Source organism: Capsicum annuum, chromosome 12 (assembly GCF_002878395.1).
Source record: "Capsicum annuum cultivar UCD-10X-F1 chromosome 12, UCD10Xv1.1, whole genome shotgun sequence".
NCBI lineage: Eukaryota > Viridiplantae > Streptophyta > Magnoliopsida > Solanales > Solanaceae > Capsicum > Capsicum annuum.
The window spans coordinates 145,385,081-145,406,137 of NC_061122.1; the positions used below are offsets into that span (position 1 = coordinate 145,385,081).

Sequence of the window (21,057 nt, forward strand, 5' to 3'; positions counted from 1 at the left end):
TTAAAAGATATAAAATATTTAGCCGACTCTCGAAATTATACCAGTGTCACTTAAATTGAAATAGAAGAAAAATTACTATAAATCATAATAATTAAAAACTTAAATAATTTAAAAATATAATTGACTATCAATGCCACAAAAAATTGGATAAAAAGAGTAACATATAGTATTAAAAATTAACTAAAATGTATTATAAATTACAATTTGAAAATTATATAAAAAAAATTATAAATTACAATAGTTAACAACTTAAAATATCTAAAAACATATTGAAAATATCATTGATTATCTAAATTCTATTTGTGTCACATAAATTAAGATAAAAAATATCATATATTAGGCTCGTGCCCTTATATATATCTAGTCTCTATTACAAATTCCTAAATGTGAAGTTTTGCATAGTATTTTAAAAAAAGAGTAGAAAAGGAAACAACAAAAATCCATATCCATTTGATAAAAAAAAAAATTAGTACCAAAAAAATATATTATATAGTTCTTGACATCTCATAAAAACTCAATGCACAATCATGATAATAATCAAGAATTGAAGTACTTACCAGCTGTAAATTATTTTGAGTATCATCAATCAACTTTGTCTGTCGCACCACCATCATTCCAACCACAAGAATAAGAAGAACAAGGAAAACTCAAGTGAGGGATTGCGAGGCAGATGAGAACATTTGGTGGATCTTAATGTGTAAAAGGGGAAAATTTAATTATATGTGATGAAACAATTAAAAAGTGATGAGCAAATATAATTTTTTTTATATAAAAAGAAAAAAAATGATTATGAAATTCTAATAAAACACTTAATGACAACATGGATATATATAAAACTTGGAGCTAATATATATAAAACTTGGAGCTAAACTTAACATGACGGGTATATTTAAATATCTTCACAAAGTTGAGGAGCATATTTTATTTTACTTTATTTTGAAATAATTTTTTTTTTTTCAATAAAATATTTTTAATGACCAAATGAAGCTTAATATTTTATATTTAGCGTTCATCTGGCAACAATATAATTTCCTTTTCTTTCCCCCCACAATCATAGATTGAGATGAAACCAAGAACTATGATTGGATAAGGCAATATGCGAAGTGGCGAAAGAAAAGACAACCACGGAACCAAATATCTTCCTGCCTAATTTAGTTGTCAAAAATTTGCCACACTTTGTTGTTAATCAATTAGTTTTGTTGTATTTCAATGGCTTCCTGTCTCTCACTTCATCAGCACTCTATCTATTGTCTCTCTCTTACTCCTACTACTCTTCGTTTCTCCAAATGGCCATATCATCATCATCATATTTCTACTGTTGTTCCATCTTTTCGCAACAATTTCCTCAAATTGGGTTCTCCTACAACAGTCCCCAGTGCTCTTACAGAATCTGATTCCCCAAGATCTCTCGATCCAGACCCTCAAACTCTTCTGCAACAAGTCGCTGTAAGATTCAATCCACACCCATTCTTCATTTTTATGCCGTCAATGTTATGCTAATATATTAAGTCCCCTCCTTATTTTTTCAGGACAGTTTTGTTCTACCCGCTGATTATTTTTCGCAGCTTCCTCGTGATCTTCGCTTAGATGTAAGTTCTCTTCTTCTCATCTGGGTTCGTACTGCATATGTATCTTTGCACTATTCTGCAAAATAATATGCACCGTGGCTGAGCTAGTATTTTCAAAATACAAACAAGTAAACACACAAAGAAGCCTAAGGGGTTCAACATTTACTATATGTAGTTGATAAAATATAATTTTAATCATGTATAAATAGTGTAAATTTCAGCAGAAAGGGGTCATCGGCCCTTCCTAGCTCCGCCCCTGAATATGGAAATAGTTAAAAGAAAGTGTTCCACTTCCCTAAGAGGTATTAGGCTTGTTGACAAGTAGCATGGAATCATTAATCATTCTTGTCAAGAATGTACCTTGGGGCTAACTCAACTTCAAAAGCTAGCTCAAGAGGTGAGGATTAACCAAGTTCATATAAGCAAACCACTAGTCCATTCCCCAACCAATGTGGGACGTTTACCCACTCTAACACCCCCCTCACTCCCAGGCCTAACTGGCACTGGTGCGTACGCCCAGGCCTAACTAGCACTGGTGCGTACGCCTAGGCCTAACTAGCACTGGTGCGTGGATCGGGAGCCCAAAACGGGAATGGACCTGGCTCTGATACCATGTCAAGAATGGACCTTGGGCCTGACTCAACTTCAAAAACTAGCTCAAAAGGTGAGGATTACCCAAGTCCATATAAGCAAACCACTAGTCCATTCCCCAATCAATGTGAGACTTTTACCCACTCTAACAATTCTGACTTGCAACACATCACTCTTTGGAGAAGTGTTTCTCCACGCCTCAAGTCTTCTTCGACCTTTAGATTCTTTTTTCTTCTCCAACATTGGGATCTGGATTGCTAGTTGGATATATTAGAGTAAATTCGAGTCTCCAGGAACTTGTTGTAAAATTTTGTTGGTGAGTTTTTCTTTTCCTTTGTACTGGCATTGAGGCCATGGTTCCAGTATTTGTGTGACTTTTGAATTCTCAAGATGGTTCATTTAGAGGTCTGGATGTTTGGTTTTCATTTGCATTGTTGAAAGGGGTGGGGTTCTTTATCACTTTGGTTTAGTTCTAATGCATAAATTTGTAAACATGGTGTAGCTGAACGATGCAGCATTTGATCTTTCAAATGGGCCAGTTAAAGATGAGGTTAGTGATCCATACTAATTAGTACTTGTTTGCAACTTCTTTACAATGCATAACATCTCAACCATGAAATTGATAAATCTTCGATCAGCTATTTGATTTGGCTAGTTGTACTATACAAAGGTACTCATTTACTCCCTCTATTTTAGTTTAAGTTCTTAGTTTGGCTAAGCACGAACTTTAAGAAAATAAGAAGGAATTTTGAATTTTGTGTTCTTAAACCATAGACGTGTGTAATGTACCAAATGTCTTTTGAATAGAATGGTCTTAAACATGCCATGTATAATGTTAGAAATAGAGGGTTACCAAATTTAAAAAGACATTCTTTTTTCAAACAAGCTAAAAGGAAAGTAAGATACTTAAATTGAAACGGAGATTTTTGATGACTTGGCGCAAACTCTCTGACTGTTTAGGATGGAATCTGTGCTTTGAACTTAAATTACCTAAGGGAGAGGAGTTCTATATTTGTCATCTCCACATTTTGGAAACCATTATACTATATGATGCAACTAGTTGTATACTCATGCCTCTTGTTCAGTCGCAGACTTTATGCTAAAAGAATTGGTTGTTATGACTAGTAAACCTCCTGTCTGAGATGACAAAAGGAAATGAAACTTGATAAGGGTTTCTGAGACGGAGACAATTTATTTTTCACAGCACCACCGCTTGACAGTCATGCCACACTGCACAACTTCAGCTCCACACACACAACAATGTCTAAGTTAATTAGATTAAGTATAAAACAACATAAAACACTCAACAATATATAGGAAACAAGATCCCAACCTTTATTATTCTCTCAGAATATTACAAAGGAAATGCCACACGAATTTTCTAAGACATACAAAACTCTCACTGCCTTAGACAAATTCCAGCAACACATACAAAAAGACTGCTCAATGGCAGTTACAAGTAGTTACAACTTTCACACATGACAGCATGTCATTGGACATGGCCTGCATGCCTATCACATGAGACATGGGCAACCTTGCCCCTTAGCTGAATTTGCCATGTTGCAACACTTAGAATATTTTTAGCTTTTTCCAACACTTAGAATATTTTAACGTTAGTCTTGTCATGCCTTTCAGCCACAACATTGCCTTGTCTGCACCGTTCCTTGCCTGTGTCATGTCACTGCTTGCGCCATGCCACTGCTTAGGCCATGTCGTTGCCTTGGCCATGCCACTGCCTAGGCTATGCCACTGTCTAGGTCATGTCACTTCCTAGACCATGTCAATGCCTATGCCATGCCATCGCATGTACCATGCCAGTGCCGATGTCGTGCTAGCACCTTGCCAAGCCTATGCCACTGCCTGCACGCATGCCCGCAAGGTGCCATGCGCCTGTCGTCGCACATTGTGTCCAAGGCTGCCTTGCCAACGTTCTAGATTCTTTGTCATCATCAGCTGCACATTTTCTGATAGTCAATAAGCAACACATTGCTTGTCTAGACCATGTCCAGGCCAATGTGCACCTTGACGTGGCTTGCCAATCATTACGCCTTGGACTGAGGGTCTAACAATGCACCCCCGCCAAATGAACTTGACGCCCTCGTTGAGATTGTTTCGAGATAGTCCTCAATTTGCCACAGGTTTTGAGCTTTCTCCCAAACCGCATCTTCTTCACTCTTGCCTTTCCAATTTATAAGGAATTCTGTCTTCGTATTTCTTTTGATGTTTTCCACAATCTGATGATCAAGTATTTTCACCATCTTGGTTTTATACTGTTTCAGATTCAAGGTAGGAGCCCTCTTTGATTTGTTTTTGCCCAGGTCTTCAGTATCTTCATAATACGATTTTAGAAAACTTACATGGAATGAGGGATGGATCTTCAACCTTTCCGGCAATGTCAGCTTATAAGCAACTTCCCCAATTCGTTCAACAATTTCGAATGAACCATCATACCTCAGAATTAATCCCCTATGCCTCCTCTTGCTCACAATTTGTTTTCAGATTTTAGAAGTGAGCTTTAGAAGCACTTTGTCTCCAGCATTGTACTCCACCGCACGTCTATGCTAATCTGCATACTTCTTCATGTGTTTCTGGGCCTTTCGTTAGCTGTCTTGTGCCTCAACATGCATATCATGCATATCTTTTGCATACTGATAAGTAGCAGGGCAAATGTCATGACTTTCAACGTTACTACTTCAAGTGGTGTCATATCCACATGCCTAGGACAGGTTCAAATGGACTCTTCTCTGTTGCCGATGACTTGTGCAGATTATAGCAAAACTATGCTGTATCCAATATGTCTGCCCAGTCACAAAATGCCTCAAGTACTCTTTTAGCAAATGATTGATTCTTTCTGTTTGGTCATTAGTTTGAGGATGATTTGCCGTGGAAAACTTCAAGTCAGTCCCCATCATGCTAAATGAAGTCTACTAAAACCGACCTGTAAACCGTGGATCTCGATCACTCACAATGTCACTTGGCAAACCAAAGAATTTCACCACATTCTTATAGAATAAATATGCAGCAACTTCAGAAGAGCATGTTACTGGTGCGGCAAGAAAGATAGAATATTTGGAAAGCCTGTCAACCATCACCATTATAGAAGCATTCCCATCAACCTTTAAAACCCAAAATTAAAGTCCATTAAGACGGACAACCATGGTCTTTCAGGAATAGGTAGAGGCTGCAACAAACCTTCCCCTTTCATACGTTCAGTCTTGTCCCTTTGGCAAACTTGACAAGTCTTTAGGTAGGCTTCAATGTCTTCTTCCATCTTTGACTAGAAATACACACGAGACAGCAAAGCTAGTATCCGTTCAACACCTAGATATCCAGTCCAAAGAGTATCATGCGCCTCATTCATCAAGTCTTTACGCAATCCACTGCCTTGAGGTGCTATGATTCTCACCCTTTTGAAATGAAGGAGATCATCCTCGATTTAATACCTTCTGATTGTCCCATCCTTTACTTGACCCTTTCATTTGACATAGAGTGGATCATTCGCAGCACATAATTTGATTCTATCAAGAAAACCAGTTTCAAGTCGAGAAATTGAATATATAGTAGGAAATACCTCTTTTCTACTTAGTACATCAACAACTTGGTTATGTTTTCCTGGTTGATGCTTCGAAATGAAATCATATTCAACCAACAATTCCTGTCACCCTGCTTGCTTTGGACTCAGCTTCTTGTGCGTCTTAAAGAAACTATTAGCCACATTATCAGTCCGCACCACGAAGGGAGTACCCAATAAGTACACCTTTTGAGTCTGCAAGCAATGTACTACTGCCACCAATTTTTTTTTCATGGGTCGAATACCGCTGCTTCGCATCGCGTAGTTTCCAACTTTCAAAGGCCAAGGATGACCTTCTTGTACCAACACAACCCAACAACTTTGTCTGATGCGCTAGTATGCTCTTAAAAAGGTAGCTTAAAACCATGCAGCTTCTAGATAGGTTTCGAAGCAATGGCTTCCTTCATTGTTTGAAATGCTGCATCACATCTTTTAGACCATTCCCACTTGACATCTTTTTTTCAACAAATTTGTCAATGCGGCTGCTTTCTTTGAGTAACCTGCAATAAACTTGCGATAATAGTTAGACAAACCCAAGAAAGACCTCAAGTCTTTGACCCCACTAGGCGCCCGCCACTCCACAATTGCTTGCACTTTCTTTGGATCCATTCTTACTTAGTTCTGACGTACCAAATGGCCAAGAAATTTCACTTCCTTCTCAGCATCTTTACACAAAGTTTTTACTCCCTCAAACAAGACAATACCAACTTTAAGTGTTTCAAGTTTTCATCAAGAGAACAACTATAAATGATGATGTCATCCAAATATACCACCACAAAGTCGTCTAAGTAATCAAATAACACGTCATTCATCAACTGCAGAAAGTTGTCGGGGCATTTGTCAACCCAAACATCATAACAAGAAATTCATATGGACCATACCTCATAACATATGTAGTTTTAGGTTCATCTCCTTCCGCTATTCGAACCTACCAATAACCCGACCGAAGATCAAGTTTAGTGAACCGGCATGCTTTCCTCAGCCTATCCATAAGATCTTGCACCAATGGAACTGGATATTTATTCTTCACCGTTACTTTGTTCAAAGCCCGATAATCCACACACATCCTCATTGAACTATCCTGCTTCTTTTGCAACAAAACAGGAGCACCAAAAAGAGTTTTAGAAGGCTGAATCAAACCAACATCTAGCAATTCATTCAATTGTTTTCGCAATTCAGCCAACTCTTTAAGAGCCATTCTATAAGGAACTTGTGCAGGGGCAACGAAACCTGGTAGCAACTCCATCTTGTGATCAATGTCCCTTCTTGGCGGCAATTTCTTAGGCAATCCAGGAGGCATCACATCATTAAATTATTTCAACACTTGTGCTACACAATCAGGCACCTCTACCTTTACATCTGGCTTCACTTCTATCATGGCAGCAAGGAAAGTTTCATCACCTTTCTTCAGTCCTTTTTCATTTGAAATAGCAGAAATAATAAGGGTCTTATTCTTCACTTTCTTTGCTTCTCCATAAAAATGAACAACCTTAATGAAACTTGGATTGACTTCATTCATGATCATCATTCCATCTAAGTGAGGAAAATGAACAAAGCGATATTTCTAAGGAAATCAATCCCAAGAATAAATTCAAAATCACCCAATGGCATCGCCGCTTCCTCGTCCAATTTCTAGTCACCGTTGGCTCATCATAAGCCATGCCTACTATGGCTTATGCTTTGGAACTAACAGTTTGGACATAGGATGGACTTTTCTTTAACTTTAATCCATATTTTGCAGCAACTTTGACATCCACAAACGTATGAGTGGCCTCGGTATCCACCATTGCCATCAACTTTCATCTCAATGTGAATTAAAGTAGAATGAGGATTAAAAGACTTTGGAGAATCTCCGACAACATTTAGCAAACTGAATTGATTAAGTGACCAACCCAAAGGATTTGCCAAAGCAGCAACAACTTCTTGTTCACCCTCACCTTGATTCACATTTCCAGCAAGCATAACATTCACTCTTTCACGATTGGGACAACTCTTGGCCAAATGCGGTCCACCACAAGTCCAACAACCCATAGTTTTGCCATCTTTCCCCTTGTTCTTGTTGTTTCTAGCATTCATTGGAGCCTTTCCTTAGTCCATCTTATCATTTCGTCCATCTTTCTTCCTTTCCTCTTTCTTCTCCGTCTTTTTCTTAGACTTTAAAGTAGTAGAAATGTCAGAATTAAAACGAGTTGAGCGAAAATCAACCAATGAGTCGGCGAAAGCAATTGCACCAGGCAAGAAGCTTTCACATTCTGCTTCCGTAATTCGTTTTGTGCCCATGCCTGCATTCCTGAAATGAAATTATGTAACTTGTCTTCATCAGACATGTTTTGGATGTCCAACATCAAGGAAGAAAATTCCTTGATATAGCCACGAACTGATCCATTTTTCCTTAGCCTTCTCAAACAGTCTCTAGCAATCGATGAGGCATTGCTAGGAAGAAATTGGTCCCTCATTTCCTTCTTCAACTTTTCCTAAGTATCAATTCTGGGTCGGTCAGCACTCTCATCATCCACATTTCGAGTCCTCCGCCACAATTTCACATCACCTGTCAGGTACATCGTAGTGATGTTTAACTTGTCTGTTTCAACAAATCGGGCAGCAGAGAAATACTGCTCCATGTCCCATAGGAAATTTCCAACTCCGTGGCACTTCTAACACCACTAAAAGCTTTAGGCTCCGGAATTTTAACCTTGGAACTGCCTTCATGAGTCTGCCCAGAAGCAAGCAATGCACGTCGCAGTACCAAAATTTCTGGAAATTTTCTGTCACCTTGCCTTGGTCCTCAACTAGCAAGGCCGTGGCTTTACGAGAATTCAGAAGTTCTATATTTTGTTCTTCAATATAGGTACGCAATTGTGCCAGTTCTGTACGCAAGGCATTGATACTGATCAAATCAACCAAGCCTTCACTTCATTCGAGTTCGTCGGTAATGCCAATGAAATTTCGAACTCGTGTAACATACTCATTTAGTTGAGTGTTCTTCACCATTTTTGTACAACAAAGCTCTACTACCAGTTGCGACGGAGGCGATTTATTTTTGGCAGCACCACCGCTTGGCAGTCATGCCCACTGCATAACTTCAGCTCCACACACACAACAATGTCTAAGTAAATTAGACTTAGTATAAAGCAACGTAAAGCACTTAGCAATATATAAGAAACAAATTCCCAACCTTTATTATTCTCTCAAGAATACACGAATTTTCTAAGGCATATACAATTCTCAATGCCTTAGACAAATTCCAGCAGCACATATAAAAAGACTGCACAATGGCATTTACAAGTAGTTACAACTTCCACACTTGGCAGCATGTCATTGGACATGACCTGCATGCCTATCACATGACTTAACTGAACTTACCTAAATTATTCTAAATACTAATTTGAAAATCCCACATGTACAAATATTCAAATTTCGAAATGCAACTACCCTATGTGACAAGCACATAGGCAGCCTTGCCCCTTAGCCGAATTTTCCATGTTCCAACACTTAGAATATTTTCAGCTTTCGTCCAACACTTAAAATATTTCAGCTTCAGTCTTATCTTGCCTTCCAGCCACAGCATTGCCTTGTGTGCACCATGCCTTGCCTGTGCCTGCGCCGTGCCACTGCCTTAGCCATGCCACTGCCTAGGCCATGCCGCTGCCCATGCCATGTCATGCCATGCCATCGCTTGTGCCATTGCCAGTGCCGATGTCATGCCAACGCCTTGCCAAGCCTATGCGACTGCCTGCACGGGTGCCATGCGCTGCTTGTCGCACATTGTGCTCAAGGATGCCTTGCCATGTTCCAGCCCCTTGGTCATCATCAGCTGCACACTATCTCATAGTCAATACAGCAACACATTGCTTGTCTAGCCCATGTCAAGGTCAATGTGCTCCTTGACATGGCTTGCCAATCATTACGCCTTGGACTGAGGGTAACAGTTTCCATCATCACCTTTCCAGACATCTTTCTCGGAATTCTTCCTCATTTTCTGCTATGTTTGTACAGTAAAGAAACTATGATGAGGAACCTTTGTGGGAAGTTAAATAAACATAAAAAAATGAAAACTGCTGAGGACTGGAATAACCTGAAGTTGGATTAATTGACAGAATATAAAAACAGAAACCATGGATTCTTGCAATGTAACTAATAGTGAAGATGATAAAAGATGCAATATGCTATATTTTCTGCTGATGGAATAATGAAGAATTACCTCGTAGTTTTTCTCAAAATGTCTGCATTCAGATATTCCGGGCAAGAATAAAAATATATTCAAAAGTTTTGTTACTCATTGAACAGGTTTTTTTTTTTTTCCTGCATTCCAGTTTCTGATGATATATTCTGTATTCCAGTTTTAAACAAGTTATATTTCATCTTTTCTCTTGTTGAGCTATGGTTCATATTAACTGAATCTTTTCCCTTTATGTAAATTTGAAATTTGAAGCTATCAATCCACACTTATAACAGTGGAGGAGGAAAGAAAGCAAAACTTACTGTGAAAAGTACATTATAGATTGTCGTTTTAATCTTGCATTGCAGTGTGGCGAGGAGGTGGGAGAGATATTGTTAAATATAAGCCGGGCATGGGAAATGGCTGATACATCTACATCCACAGCTTTAGTGGATAAGCTGCCTTTTTTAGTTGGCTCATTGACAGGCTCTCAAAAATCAGGCAAGAAAAAGCCTGCAACCATGATGCTTTACTTCTTACCTTTGACAAGCAAGTTGAGTTCCTTTTCCACCTGAATTTCATTCTTATTACTAGTTAGCATTTGGAAGACGCTTGTTATCAGCTGGAAGAAGGTTCCATTCCATGGGACAATATGGTGAAGGTGAAATACAGAAGGTACTTTATGAATTCCCATGCATATTCTCGTGTGTTAATAGAATATATCCCCTAAATCTTTCGAATACGGGAGTAAACGTCATATATTTATGTAATAAAAGTAATTATGCCTCTTCTCTTCATGTTGTTGTTGCTTGTCTGCTGCAAAGGAAACAGGGTTGGTCTCGCTGCATATTCTCCCTTTTGTCTTTTTTTTTTTCCATGGATGTGTGCGGCTCTGAGCCAATGATGAAATGGTTGATCTCTGTACATCAACGATGGACTTTTTAGTGATTTAACTTACAATCTTCAAAAATTGATTATCCAGGTGCTATATTGGAGTGAATGAGTTGAGAGGGGGCTTGAAAAGTAAGATGTTAGAGGGGAAACCTTGATAGGGAGGACTTAGTTCAGTGTTTGGATGAGTATAGAGGGTGAGAGAGAGAAGCCATCTATTAAAAAGTCTATTCTTAATTGCTGTGTTTATAATTTTAAAGAGTTATATTATATCATCTTGACATATCTGCATATGTGTTGCTCGTCTAGTTTTCATCTATTAAGGCAGCGTGGTGATTAGACGGCAGTCTGTAAGATAACAACTAGCTGATTGTGCTTTTTAAAATCTAGTCCTCCAAGTTCTTCAAAACTTCTTTGCTTCAGATTTAACAATCTTCAACATGTCTGATGGTCTTTTTGCTTTTAAGCTACAATCAACAATCTACTTATAGTTGCACTTCATATTAAGTTCAGACTTGCTTTGATTCCCATGGCCATGCCCTAGGGCAGTAGCGGTCTATGCTCCTATGTTGGGCTGTTATCTAAAAGAAGAAAAATAAACCTTATGAAGTTGTCCATTTGAGCCAGACAAATGTTAGGAGGGACTTTAAATAATTGTTGGGCGTCTCTGTCAACATGGACTAGACATTGGGTTCTGTCAACGTGGACAAGACATTGGACTCCATGTTGCTCACATTGTATATGTCGGTTAAGAGAAACTTTCCAGTATCAGTTTTTAGCTGCATTAACTCGCAAATCTAAACGATGACAAATACCCTGTGGTTACATATGACAGCACTCTTTTGAGTGGCTTTTAAAGGTTTGCTTGTCTACCATTTGGAATATGGATTGGAATTTTCACCTAAATTAGGAGAACACATAACAAGCGGATAAGCCAAATTATTGGAGCTTGAGTTCTAAGAATGGGTATTAGATATTAGAGACAAGTTAGATTTTAAAATCTGAGATACACAAACAATAGCCGGATATCAAATAACAATAATTGAAAGCAAATTGAAGATGGATTTCGACTAAAATAATTGAAAATAGTCTGAAGGAGTTTTAATGAAAGGTAAAAACTCAGCCTAACTTGCTTTGTCCCAGAGTCAAAACATTCATCAACAATGCGTGAGGCTTCAATAATTTGTTTACCTTTAATGAAGGCTAACTGATGAGTGGAGACAAGTTGTTTCCCAATGACCTTTTGTTATCTTTCCGCTAGTACTTTTGACAAAATTTTGTAAAAGCTACCCACAATGCCCATCAGCTACCCACAATACTGATGGGCCTAAAATCGCACTTCTTAGCTCTAATCTTTTTTGGGATAAGAGCAATGAAGGTGGCATTTAAGCTTCTGACAAAAGCATTGAGAAAATCACAGCTGATGATGTTCCAACGTTTTTTTCGAGAATCCCATAGTGAAGCCATCCTGTCCAAGATTCTTTGTCCCTCATACAATCTTTGATCATAACAAATACTTCCTCCTCCTCGAAGGGACATTGGAGGGCAACATTGTCTTCTTTGGAAATAAATGGAATGTTAACATGGGACTAAGAAGGTCTCGATCTCCCTTGTTCACTATAAAGGGTGGAATAGTACGAAAATATTTCATTGATAATTTTCCCCTCTTTCAGTGACAGTGTCTGCGTTGATGATCAGATTGTATGAGATTGAATCTGCGATGTGCATTTGATACAAGTGCAGCAGGATAAGAAAAGTCAAAACAGTTGGGATTCAAAAGTTAGTTAGTTCTGTTAAGTACTGTAGCAAAGTCTGTTTTTACTGTTGTAACAGAATTACTGTAGCAGAGTCCAAGAGTTAGTTAGGCAGTTATCAATCAATGATTAGCTATATTCACAGCTATTCAAAAAAATCATAATACAATTCTTCTTCTCTCTTATTTTTTCAACTTAGCTGTTCTTCTCGGGTATACCCCGAACTTAGCTCTCTTCTTCCTCGAGGTTAACCTCCTGGAGAGATTTAGTTCTTCGAGGTGCATCACATTTGCCACTTTATGGAAAAACTAGTATTCTTATCTCCTTGTTGTAGCCATAAAGCGTTACATTTTTGTCTCCAAGATATCTTCTCTTGTTTAGCAATATCTTCTAGATCCAATTTTACCCAACCTTTTCTGATAATTTCTTGTCAGAAAGGAATCTATTCTCAACCAGTTTGTCTAACATCAAAATTCCAGAGAGAAGATCAGATTTTGGGTTTGAAGGTGACTGAAGGAATGCTTATTCCATTCTTTTAGCTTGCCCTTCAAAAGTTTGAATTTTGATGCGAAGATGAAATCTGGACTGCCTTGCACATGAAAAGAAATCCACCATAGTCGATAAGTTCCACGAAACCCTTTGATTTCATCCATGCGTTTAAAATTTGAAATAATAGCTGTTCCAGGGACCCCACTGAATGCATTTGAGTAAAAGAGGGAAGTAAACAGAAATAACTTATTTTAGTAGTTGCTTGAGCCAAAACAATCATCTCATTCCACGGAGAACAAAAGACTGCCATTCTAGATGTCTCCATTGGATATGTGCTAGGGGTAGTTGCTTGATGCCAAAGCAATCATCTCATTCCATGAAGAACAAAAGACTGCCATTCTAGATGTCTCCATTGAATATGTGCTAGGAGACCAATTATATAAGCCACCAATAACTGGAGGATCGATGAGTTCCAACTCCTCTATAAATTCTGAGAACACCATCATACTAGATGAAATATATCTTTAGGGCCTCTCAGAGATGAGTTTAGTGATATGAAAATCACCATAAATAGTCCAAGGACGTTCCAATCTTTGATACAACCATGGGAGAACTACACCCAAAAGCTAGCTATTAAAGGGGGAGAGTCCAAGGCTATATAAGGGTGGAGTCGCCGCCGACATATAGATCGATGGGAGTCGAGAAGAGAGCAGATCGAGGTGATAGTAACATAAAGCTGGATAGTACAAAAGCTAGACCTGTGCTGCAAGAACGCAGAGACAGAGAGTTAGAAATAGAAAAAAGTGCAACAGCAAAAAAAACCCTGGACATTGAGGTTTACAAGAAAGGGGTAACTGAAAAGGACGTGTCTCACATGTCTAGTAGAAGTGGGGCCCTTGAGCACTTTTTAAATTTGAATATAAAACAAGCCCATCTTACATAGTAGTTGGGCCTTTCTAGCAAGCCCAAAATTGTTGTTTTCACCGAGCCTTTTTCTGATTTCATTAACTCAAATTGAGGAGAAACAAAACAACCTTTTAAGCACTCGATAATGGACTGGGAATTGGGAAAACACATGCAAATTGCAGAAGAAGAACCAAAACTCAGAAATCAATGGAAGAGACTCAGATAGAGGACATGAAGGAGATGTCATAGCTATTGAAGGGGACAACCATAGTTGCTGCATGAGCAGAGGAGATTCTTCCTTTCAGGAAACTTTCGAGAATCAACTGGTCACATATAATGAACCAGAACCTTTGAGCATAGAAGAAACTCTTTCAGAAGAAATGATAGAGACAAGGGCTACGATTTGGGTACACCTTAATGTGATCAAATTAAAGCAAGCCTTTGGAGCAGCTTTCAGGGGATGTGAAAAAGAGGATTATGCTTTGTACATGAAGCTGGATCAAAAGAGGTACTTGGAGAGACATGCAAGAAAGGGCAAATCCTCAAATAGCAATAACAACACAATTCCAAAAGAGCTCAAGAATCTCATGTTCGATGTGAAATTCAAGGATGGTAAGCCTAGAACCAGGGTGAGGGGACTAACCATTTTGCAAAGATGAGGCTAAAGATTGTGTCTTGGAATGTGAGGGAGCTTAATGAGGAAAGAAAGAGGGGGGTGGTAAGGAATATGATTAATCAATGGGGTGCAGATGTGTATATTTTTGTAGAAACAAAGTTGGGGGGAAATATAGATAGACTCATACATAGTATCTGGGATAATAGATGAGTGGGGGAGATACATTTGGAGGCAAATGGTAGCCGGGGGGGGGGGGGGGGGGGGGGGGTTGGTTAGGGTTGGGGGGGGGGAGGGGGGGATAATTCTCTTATGGGACAGAAAAGTTTGGAAAGGGGAAATGGTAGAACATGGCAACCAAAGCATAACATGTAAAATGTCGGGAAAAATCTGATTTCTTTTGGTATGTGACAGCAATGTATGCTGATTGTAAAAAGGTAGAAAGATGAGAGTTTATGGGGGGAGTTAATACTCAGTGAAGGGAAGGTGTGCAGGGCCTTGGGTGGTGGGAGGTGATTTTAATGTAATCAAATATCCCAATATGAAAGGTCAAACTGTATAAGAATAAATGACGCAATGGCTGAGTCCTCTGAATGCATTGAAGAGATGGAACTTGTGGATCCTCCTTTACTCGGAGGATCTTATACTTGGAGAAGGGGCGAGAATCATAGAAGCGCCTCAAGAATTGATAGGTTCTTATACTCAACATCATTGGAAGAGCAGGTTTCTCTTATTAAACAGACAGTATTGCCGAAAATTGGATCCGACCTCAATCTAATCATGCTATCCTGTGGAGAGTTGAACTTCAAGAAGCATTATTTCAAATTTGGAAACTGGTGGATGGGAGTAGAAGGGTTCAAAGAAAAGGTAAAACATTAGAGGTACAGAAGAAGGTGTCGTGTAAACTAGACATAGAAAAAGCTTACAATCATGTCAAGGGCTTTAGTGAGAAATGGTTAAAATGGATTGGTTTTTGCATTAAAACTGTTAGGTTCTCTGTTTTGGTAAACGGTGAACCAATAGGTTTTTTTGGTTCGGAAAGAGGTATTAGACAAGGCGACGCTGTCTCCTTTCCTGTTTATACTAGCAATGGAGGAGTTTGATAGCATGATGAGAATAATGTTACAAAATAGATGGATTAGAACCTTTCAGCATCTCATGTGCATTGCAGATGTGTCTATCCCAAAAGAAAACTACACCTCCGCTCGATCCTACTGATACAAGAGCCAAATATCCACACCATTGTGCTGCCCAAAATTATCAGCAAGAGCTGAATCCCAATGTTGTATCTTGAAAATTCTTGAAACTCCCTAGCATGCACTCCTTGGACGTTCTTGAACTTGGAGCGAGTCTATGGTACACTAGACAATTCGAGATCATCCACAATGTGCTCCTCTTTGTCCGGACTATCCAGGATCATATCATTAGGCATAGAGGAATAAAAGTACTCCGTAGCTGTAAGATTCTGAACTAGATGTCTCATTTCCACCTCACTTTGTGATGTTGAACTGCTAGGTTTGACAAGCATACTATGAAGGTGACACCACGTGATATGTGTATCCCAAGTGGAGTAGGTTAGTAGGTTTGGGTATATTGGCTCTGAAGATTGGATGAATGATGCTAAAATGAATTGTAATTGGTCTTCTTTGGATTCATTTTAAATCCCAGATCCGTAGCTTTTAATGGTTAAAAAGATTTGTGGAACAAGAATGAAGACTAAAGGTGTATACGGGGCTCATTCCTGAGGTTTTCCCACATTGACCTCTTCGATTCAAGTCATCTGGGTCAAGTAACTGAGAACTGTTGTCAGGCATAACTTATTCTTCTAAAGTACCCTACTTGATGTCATCAAATTATTTCTTTGCTCTTAAAACTTTGGTACTTGATCACTATAGATTGCTAAAGCTATGATAAATACTGGAAAGTTGTTGTCTGCAAGTCCAGTATCTGGGGTTGATGGTGAAGAACTTAAGCAGCAAACCAGGACATTCAAGGTATTAAATGGTATATGGATTATTTTTTTCCACGATGTGGTCAATGCATTTTATCCTAAAAGTATTTCGCTTCAGTTTGGGGATCTTCAGGTTGAATTGACCTCTGGAAAAGCCTACACTGGAGCTGCCATTGCCTTTATCTTTAGGTAAACAGTTCTTTTGAGCTGCGAGCCTTCATAACTTTGATTAGGTTTTAAAAAATTCCGTGTCTGCCATTGGAAACACAGTTTTCTTTCTTGGGAATTAAGTCAAGGCGTAGAGAGCATACCAGAGAGCTCTTTACAGTATGCAAATGACAACGCTTTATCTCTTGCCAAGGTAAACATGCTAGAGACCACTTCGGTTAATATTTATTTGTCTTGTATTTATGAAAAAGTCTTTTATTTTGTTGCAGTCCCTACGAGGATCTCTGCTTGTGATGTCCTATTCATCGACCATTTTGTCTGCTTTTGCAATGGTGGGACTTATTTTACTTGGGGGACAACTTAAGTCGGAAGATAAGTGAGAAGTAAGTAAAATCTTTACCTCCGTTCTTCCTTTTTATTATTTGTTTATTTCTCGTTATCTTCTTTTTAATAGGCTGGGCTCTTTCGACTTTCAAGGGAGGGAGGAGGGGCACTTGGTTATCATATGGGGCTAATCACTAGAAGGCCTTTGGTGGCTAGCTGATGACTCTGCTGAAGTAATTGAAATAATTTTACTTCTGATAGAACCTTTCTGCTGTTAGGCAACTATAAAATACATTACAACAACAACAACAACAACAAACCCAGTGTATTCCCACTTAGTGGGGTCTGGGGGGGGTAAGATGTACGCAGTCCATACCTCTACCTCTGATGAAGTAGAAAGGCTGTTTCCGAAAGACCCCCGGCTCAAGTCACGAGATATCACACAAACACATAGTACAGCACAGCAGCAGATGACATAACATAGATACGGCACCCATAGGGAATATAAAACAGAGTAAAGCAGGAATGCAGGAATAATAAAGCAGAGGAAAGTACACAGATTCGTAATAAACATGGAACACGGAACACGAAACACTGAATACAGAATCATAACAGGAATACACCCCCACCAATTAATTCCCTACACTAGCGACCCGAACTGGCCCTAATCCTCTGCCGTAATTCGCATCTTCCAGCCCTTCCTATCTAGGGTCATGTCCTCGGTGAGCTGTAACTGTTCCATGTCCCGCCTAATCACCTCACCCCAGTACTTCTTCGGTCTACCTCTACCCCGTCTAAAACCATCCAACGCTAGCCTCTCACACCTACGGACCGGGGCATCCATGCCCCTCCTCTTCACGTGTCCGAACCATCTCAATCGTGCTTCCCGCATCTTACACTCCACTGAAGTCACACCAACCTTCTCCCGGATAGTCTCATTCCGAACTCTATCCCCTCGGGTCAGTCCACACATCCAGCGCAACATCCGCATTTCTGCCACCTTCATTTTTTGGATGTGGGAGTTCTTAACTGGCCAACACTTCGCTCCATACAGCAAGGCCGGACGGACTACCACCCTATAGAATTTGCCTTTAAGCTTGGGCGGCACCTTCTTATCACACAGCACACCCGATGCGAGTTTCCACTTCATCCATCCCGCCCCAATACGGTGCGAGACATCCTCGTCAATCTCACCGTTACTCTGGATCACGGACCCGAGATACTTGAACTTATCCCTCTTCCCTACCTCTTGTGCTTCTAGCCTCACTACTACCTCATTCTCCCGCCTCACGTCATTAAACTTACATTCCACATACTCTGTCTTAGGTTCTGCTCACCCTGAACCCTTTAGACTCCAGAGTTTGCCTCCACAACTCTAATTTGTCATTCACACCCCGTCGAGTCTCATCTATCAGGACTACATCGTCTGCAAAAAGCATACACCACGGCACCTCCCCTTGGATACGCCGCGTCAACACATCCATTACTAACGCAAACAAAAAGGGACTAAGAGTAGATCCCTGATGCAATCCTGTCAGGACAGTGAAATGCTCTGAGTCTCCTCCCGCCGTCCTCACCTGGGTTTTCGCTCCCTCATACATATCCTTAATTACTCGTATATATGCCTGCGGTACTCCACTCACCTCCAAGCATCTCCAAAGCACTTCCCTGGGGACTTTGTCGTACGCCTTTTCCAGGTCGATGAACACCATGTGCAGATCCTTCTTCCTCTCCCTATACTGCTCCACCAACCTCCGTACCAGGTGGATTGCCTCCGTCGTCGAGCGGCCGGGCATAAATCCGAACTGGTTTTCCGAAATAGACACTATCCGTCTCAGCCTCACCTCGACCACTCTCTCCCATATCTTCATAGAGTGACTCAGTAACTTAATCCCCCTATAGTTATTGCAACACTGAATGTCCCCCTTATTCTTATAGAGGGGGATCATGGTACTCCACCTCCACGCCTCGGGCATCTTTGCCGTCCTGAAAATTTAATTGAACAATGCAGTCAACCACCTTACACCAGCCTCTCCAACGAACTTCCAAAATTCCACCGGTATCTCATCCGGCCCCGTCGCCCTACCCCTTCGCATCCTGCGGACTGCCTGTCTAACCTCGTCTACCTTAAAACGTCTACAATAGCTAAAATCCCGACACTCCCCTGAGTGCTCCAGTTCCCTTAACACAATAGCTCTGTCCCCCTCGTCATTCAAGAGCGTATGAAAGTACGACTGCCATCTCTTCTTTATGTGACCGTCCTCCACCAACACTCTACCGTCCTCCCCCTTAATGCACCTCACCTGATCGAGGTCACGACCCTTCCTCTCCCTAGCCTTAGCGAGTCGAAACAACTTTTTCTCCCCTCCTTTCCCCTGTAACCCTGCATACAAGCTCTCAAAAGCGGCCGTCTTAGCTGCCGTGACCGCTGACTTCGCCTCCTTCCTCGCTAGCTTGTACTCTTTCCTGTTTACCCGCTTCTCTTCTTCGTCCTTACTTTCCACCAACTTAGCATACGCCTCTTTCTTGGTCTGCACTTTCTTCCCCACCTCTTCATTCCACCACCAATCCCCCCGATGATGTCCGGCCCGGCCCCTAGAAACACCCAACACCTCCCTTGCATTCTCCCTGATGCACGTTTCCGCCCTGTCCCACATACTATCCACGTCCCCCCTACACTCCCACACCCCCATTCCCGCCAACCTCTCCCCTATCTCCCACGCATTCACTGGCGTCAAGCCGCCCCACTTAATTCTCGGTCTACTCTCCTTACTCCTCCGCTTTCTATTCTTCTTTATACCCAAATCCATAACTAAGAGCCTATGTTGAGTCGAAAGATTCTCACTCGGGATGACTTTACAGTCTTTACACAACGCCCTATCCCCTTTCCTAAGCAACAAAAAGTCAATCTGGGTCCTGGCTATCGCGCTCCGAAAAGTGATCAGGTGCTCGTCCTTCTTCGGGAAGCCCGAGTTCACCACCACCAGCCCAAACGCCCTCGCAAACTCCAATAGGGTCGCACCCTCTTCATTTCTCTCCCCAAAACCAAAACCACCATGCACATCCCCAAAGCCTCCCGGTAGCGCCCCGATGTGCCCGTTGAAATCCCCTGCTACAACAATCTTCTCCGAACTGGGCACGCCTCTCACCACCTCCTCCAAAGCCTCCCAGAACCGCATCTTCTCCTCCCCCTCCGATCCCACATGCGGCGCATAGGCACTACACACGTTCAGGGTAAACCCCCGAATGACCAACTTAATAGTCATCAACCTATCGTTGATCCTCTTCACCTCCACTACCTGGCCTCTAAGCTCTTCATCTACCAAGATGCCAACTCCATTCCTACGCCTGTCGCTCCCAGAGTACCACAGCTTGTAACCGTCCACATCCCTAGCCTTAGACCCTACCCACTTTGTCTCTTGGACACACGCAAGGTTGATCCTTCTCTTCCTAAGAATCTTCACCAGCTCTATGGACTTCCCCTGAAGGGTCCCTATATTCCAAGACCCAACCCTCAGCCTACCGTCGCTATCCACGCGCCCCCCACTACCCCCCCCTCGGCCAAACCTTGGCCTCCCACCCACTCCCGCTCTCTCCCCATCTCCCGCCCCCACCACAGCCCCACGCCCCAACCCCCTCGGACATGACCCTAACCACCCATTACCACCCACAGCCACAACTACACGAAAAAGTAGGAAAATATAAGGATATACCCGGTGGCAATATCAAAGCAGCAGCAAGGAGATACCAGACACACACACGTTCAAAGGGAAACTCCCGAAGCAAAAACTAAGAAGCGACCACAGCAACAGCAACAACAGACAACAGACAACAGGCAATGTTCACAAATCCCACGCAAGTCAAGGTACACGGGCTACTACGAGCATAGTACTAAGAATGGAATATGAAAGAATGAACTAAAATGCAATATGAAATAACGAAATAACAAAGGTTAGAAGTCACCGGATTTCGCTTGGGGCTGCGGCTGCTGGAGACGGCGTGGCGGGTGCAGGCGGAGTGTCGGCCTGTTGGAGACCAAGTTGGCGGCTGGGGACCGGGCGGCAGCTGGTTG

At 41.1% G+C, this 21,057-nt stretch overlaps 1 protein-coding gene across 2 annotated transcripts in view; it reads left to right on the forward strand.

Annotated features, from left to right (window-relative positions):
- Positions 1 to 1,034: 1,034 nt before the first annotated feature.
- Positions 1,035 to 21,057, forward strand: part of LOC107850307 — a 22,243-nt gene continuing 2,220 nt past the window's right edge. Inside the window, exons 1-10 of one of the 2 annotated variants that reach the window (XM_016694728.2) lie at positions 1,035 to 1,446; positions 1,530 to 1,589; positions 2,662 to 2,709; positions 10,258 to 10,390; positions 10,488 to 10,564; positions 16,438 to 16,536; positions 16,612 to 16,682; positions 16,764 to 16,854; positions 16,931 to 17,044; positions 17,116 to 17,335. In XM_016694728.2, coding sequence (XP_016550214.1) covers positions 1,210 to 1,446; positions 1,530 to 1,589; positions 2,662 to 2,709; positions 10,258 to 10,390; positions 10,488 to 10,564; positions 16,438 to 16,536; positions 16,612 to 16,682; positions 16,764 to 16,854; positions 16,931 to 17,041 — 927 coding nt within the window. In that variant the 5' untranslated portion in view covers positions 1,035 to 1,209 and the 3' untranslated portion in view covers positions 17,042 to 17,044; positions 17,116 to 17,335. Of the gene's footprint in view, positions 1,447 to 1,529; positions 1,590 to 2,661; positions 2,710 to 10,257; positions 10,391 to 10,487; positions 10,565 to 16,437; positions 16,537 to 16,611; positions 16,683 to 16,763; positions 16,855 to 16,930; positions 17,045 to 17,115; positions 17,336 to 21,057 lie in introns of those variants that run through there. The other variant, XM_016694727.2, reaches the window with a different exon arrangement.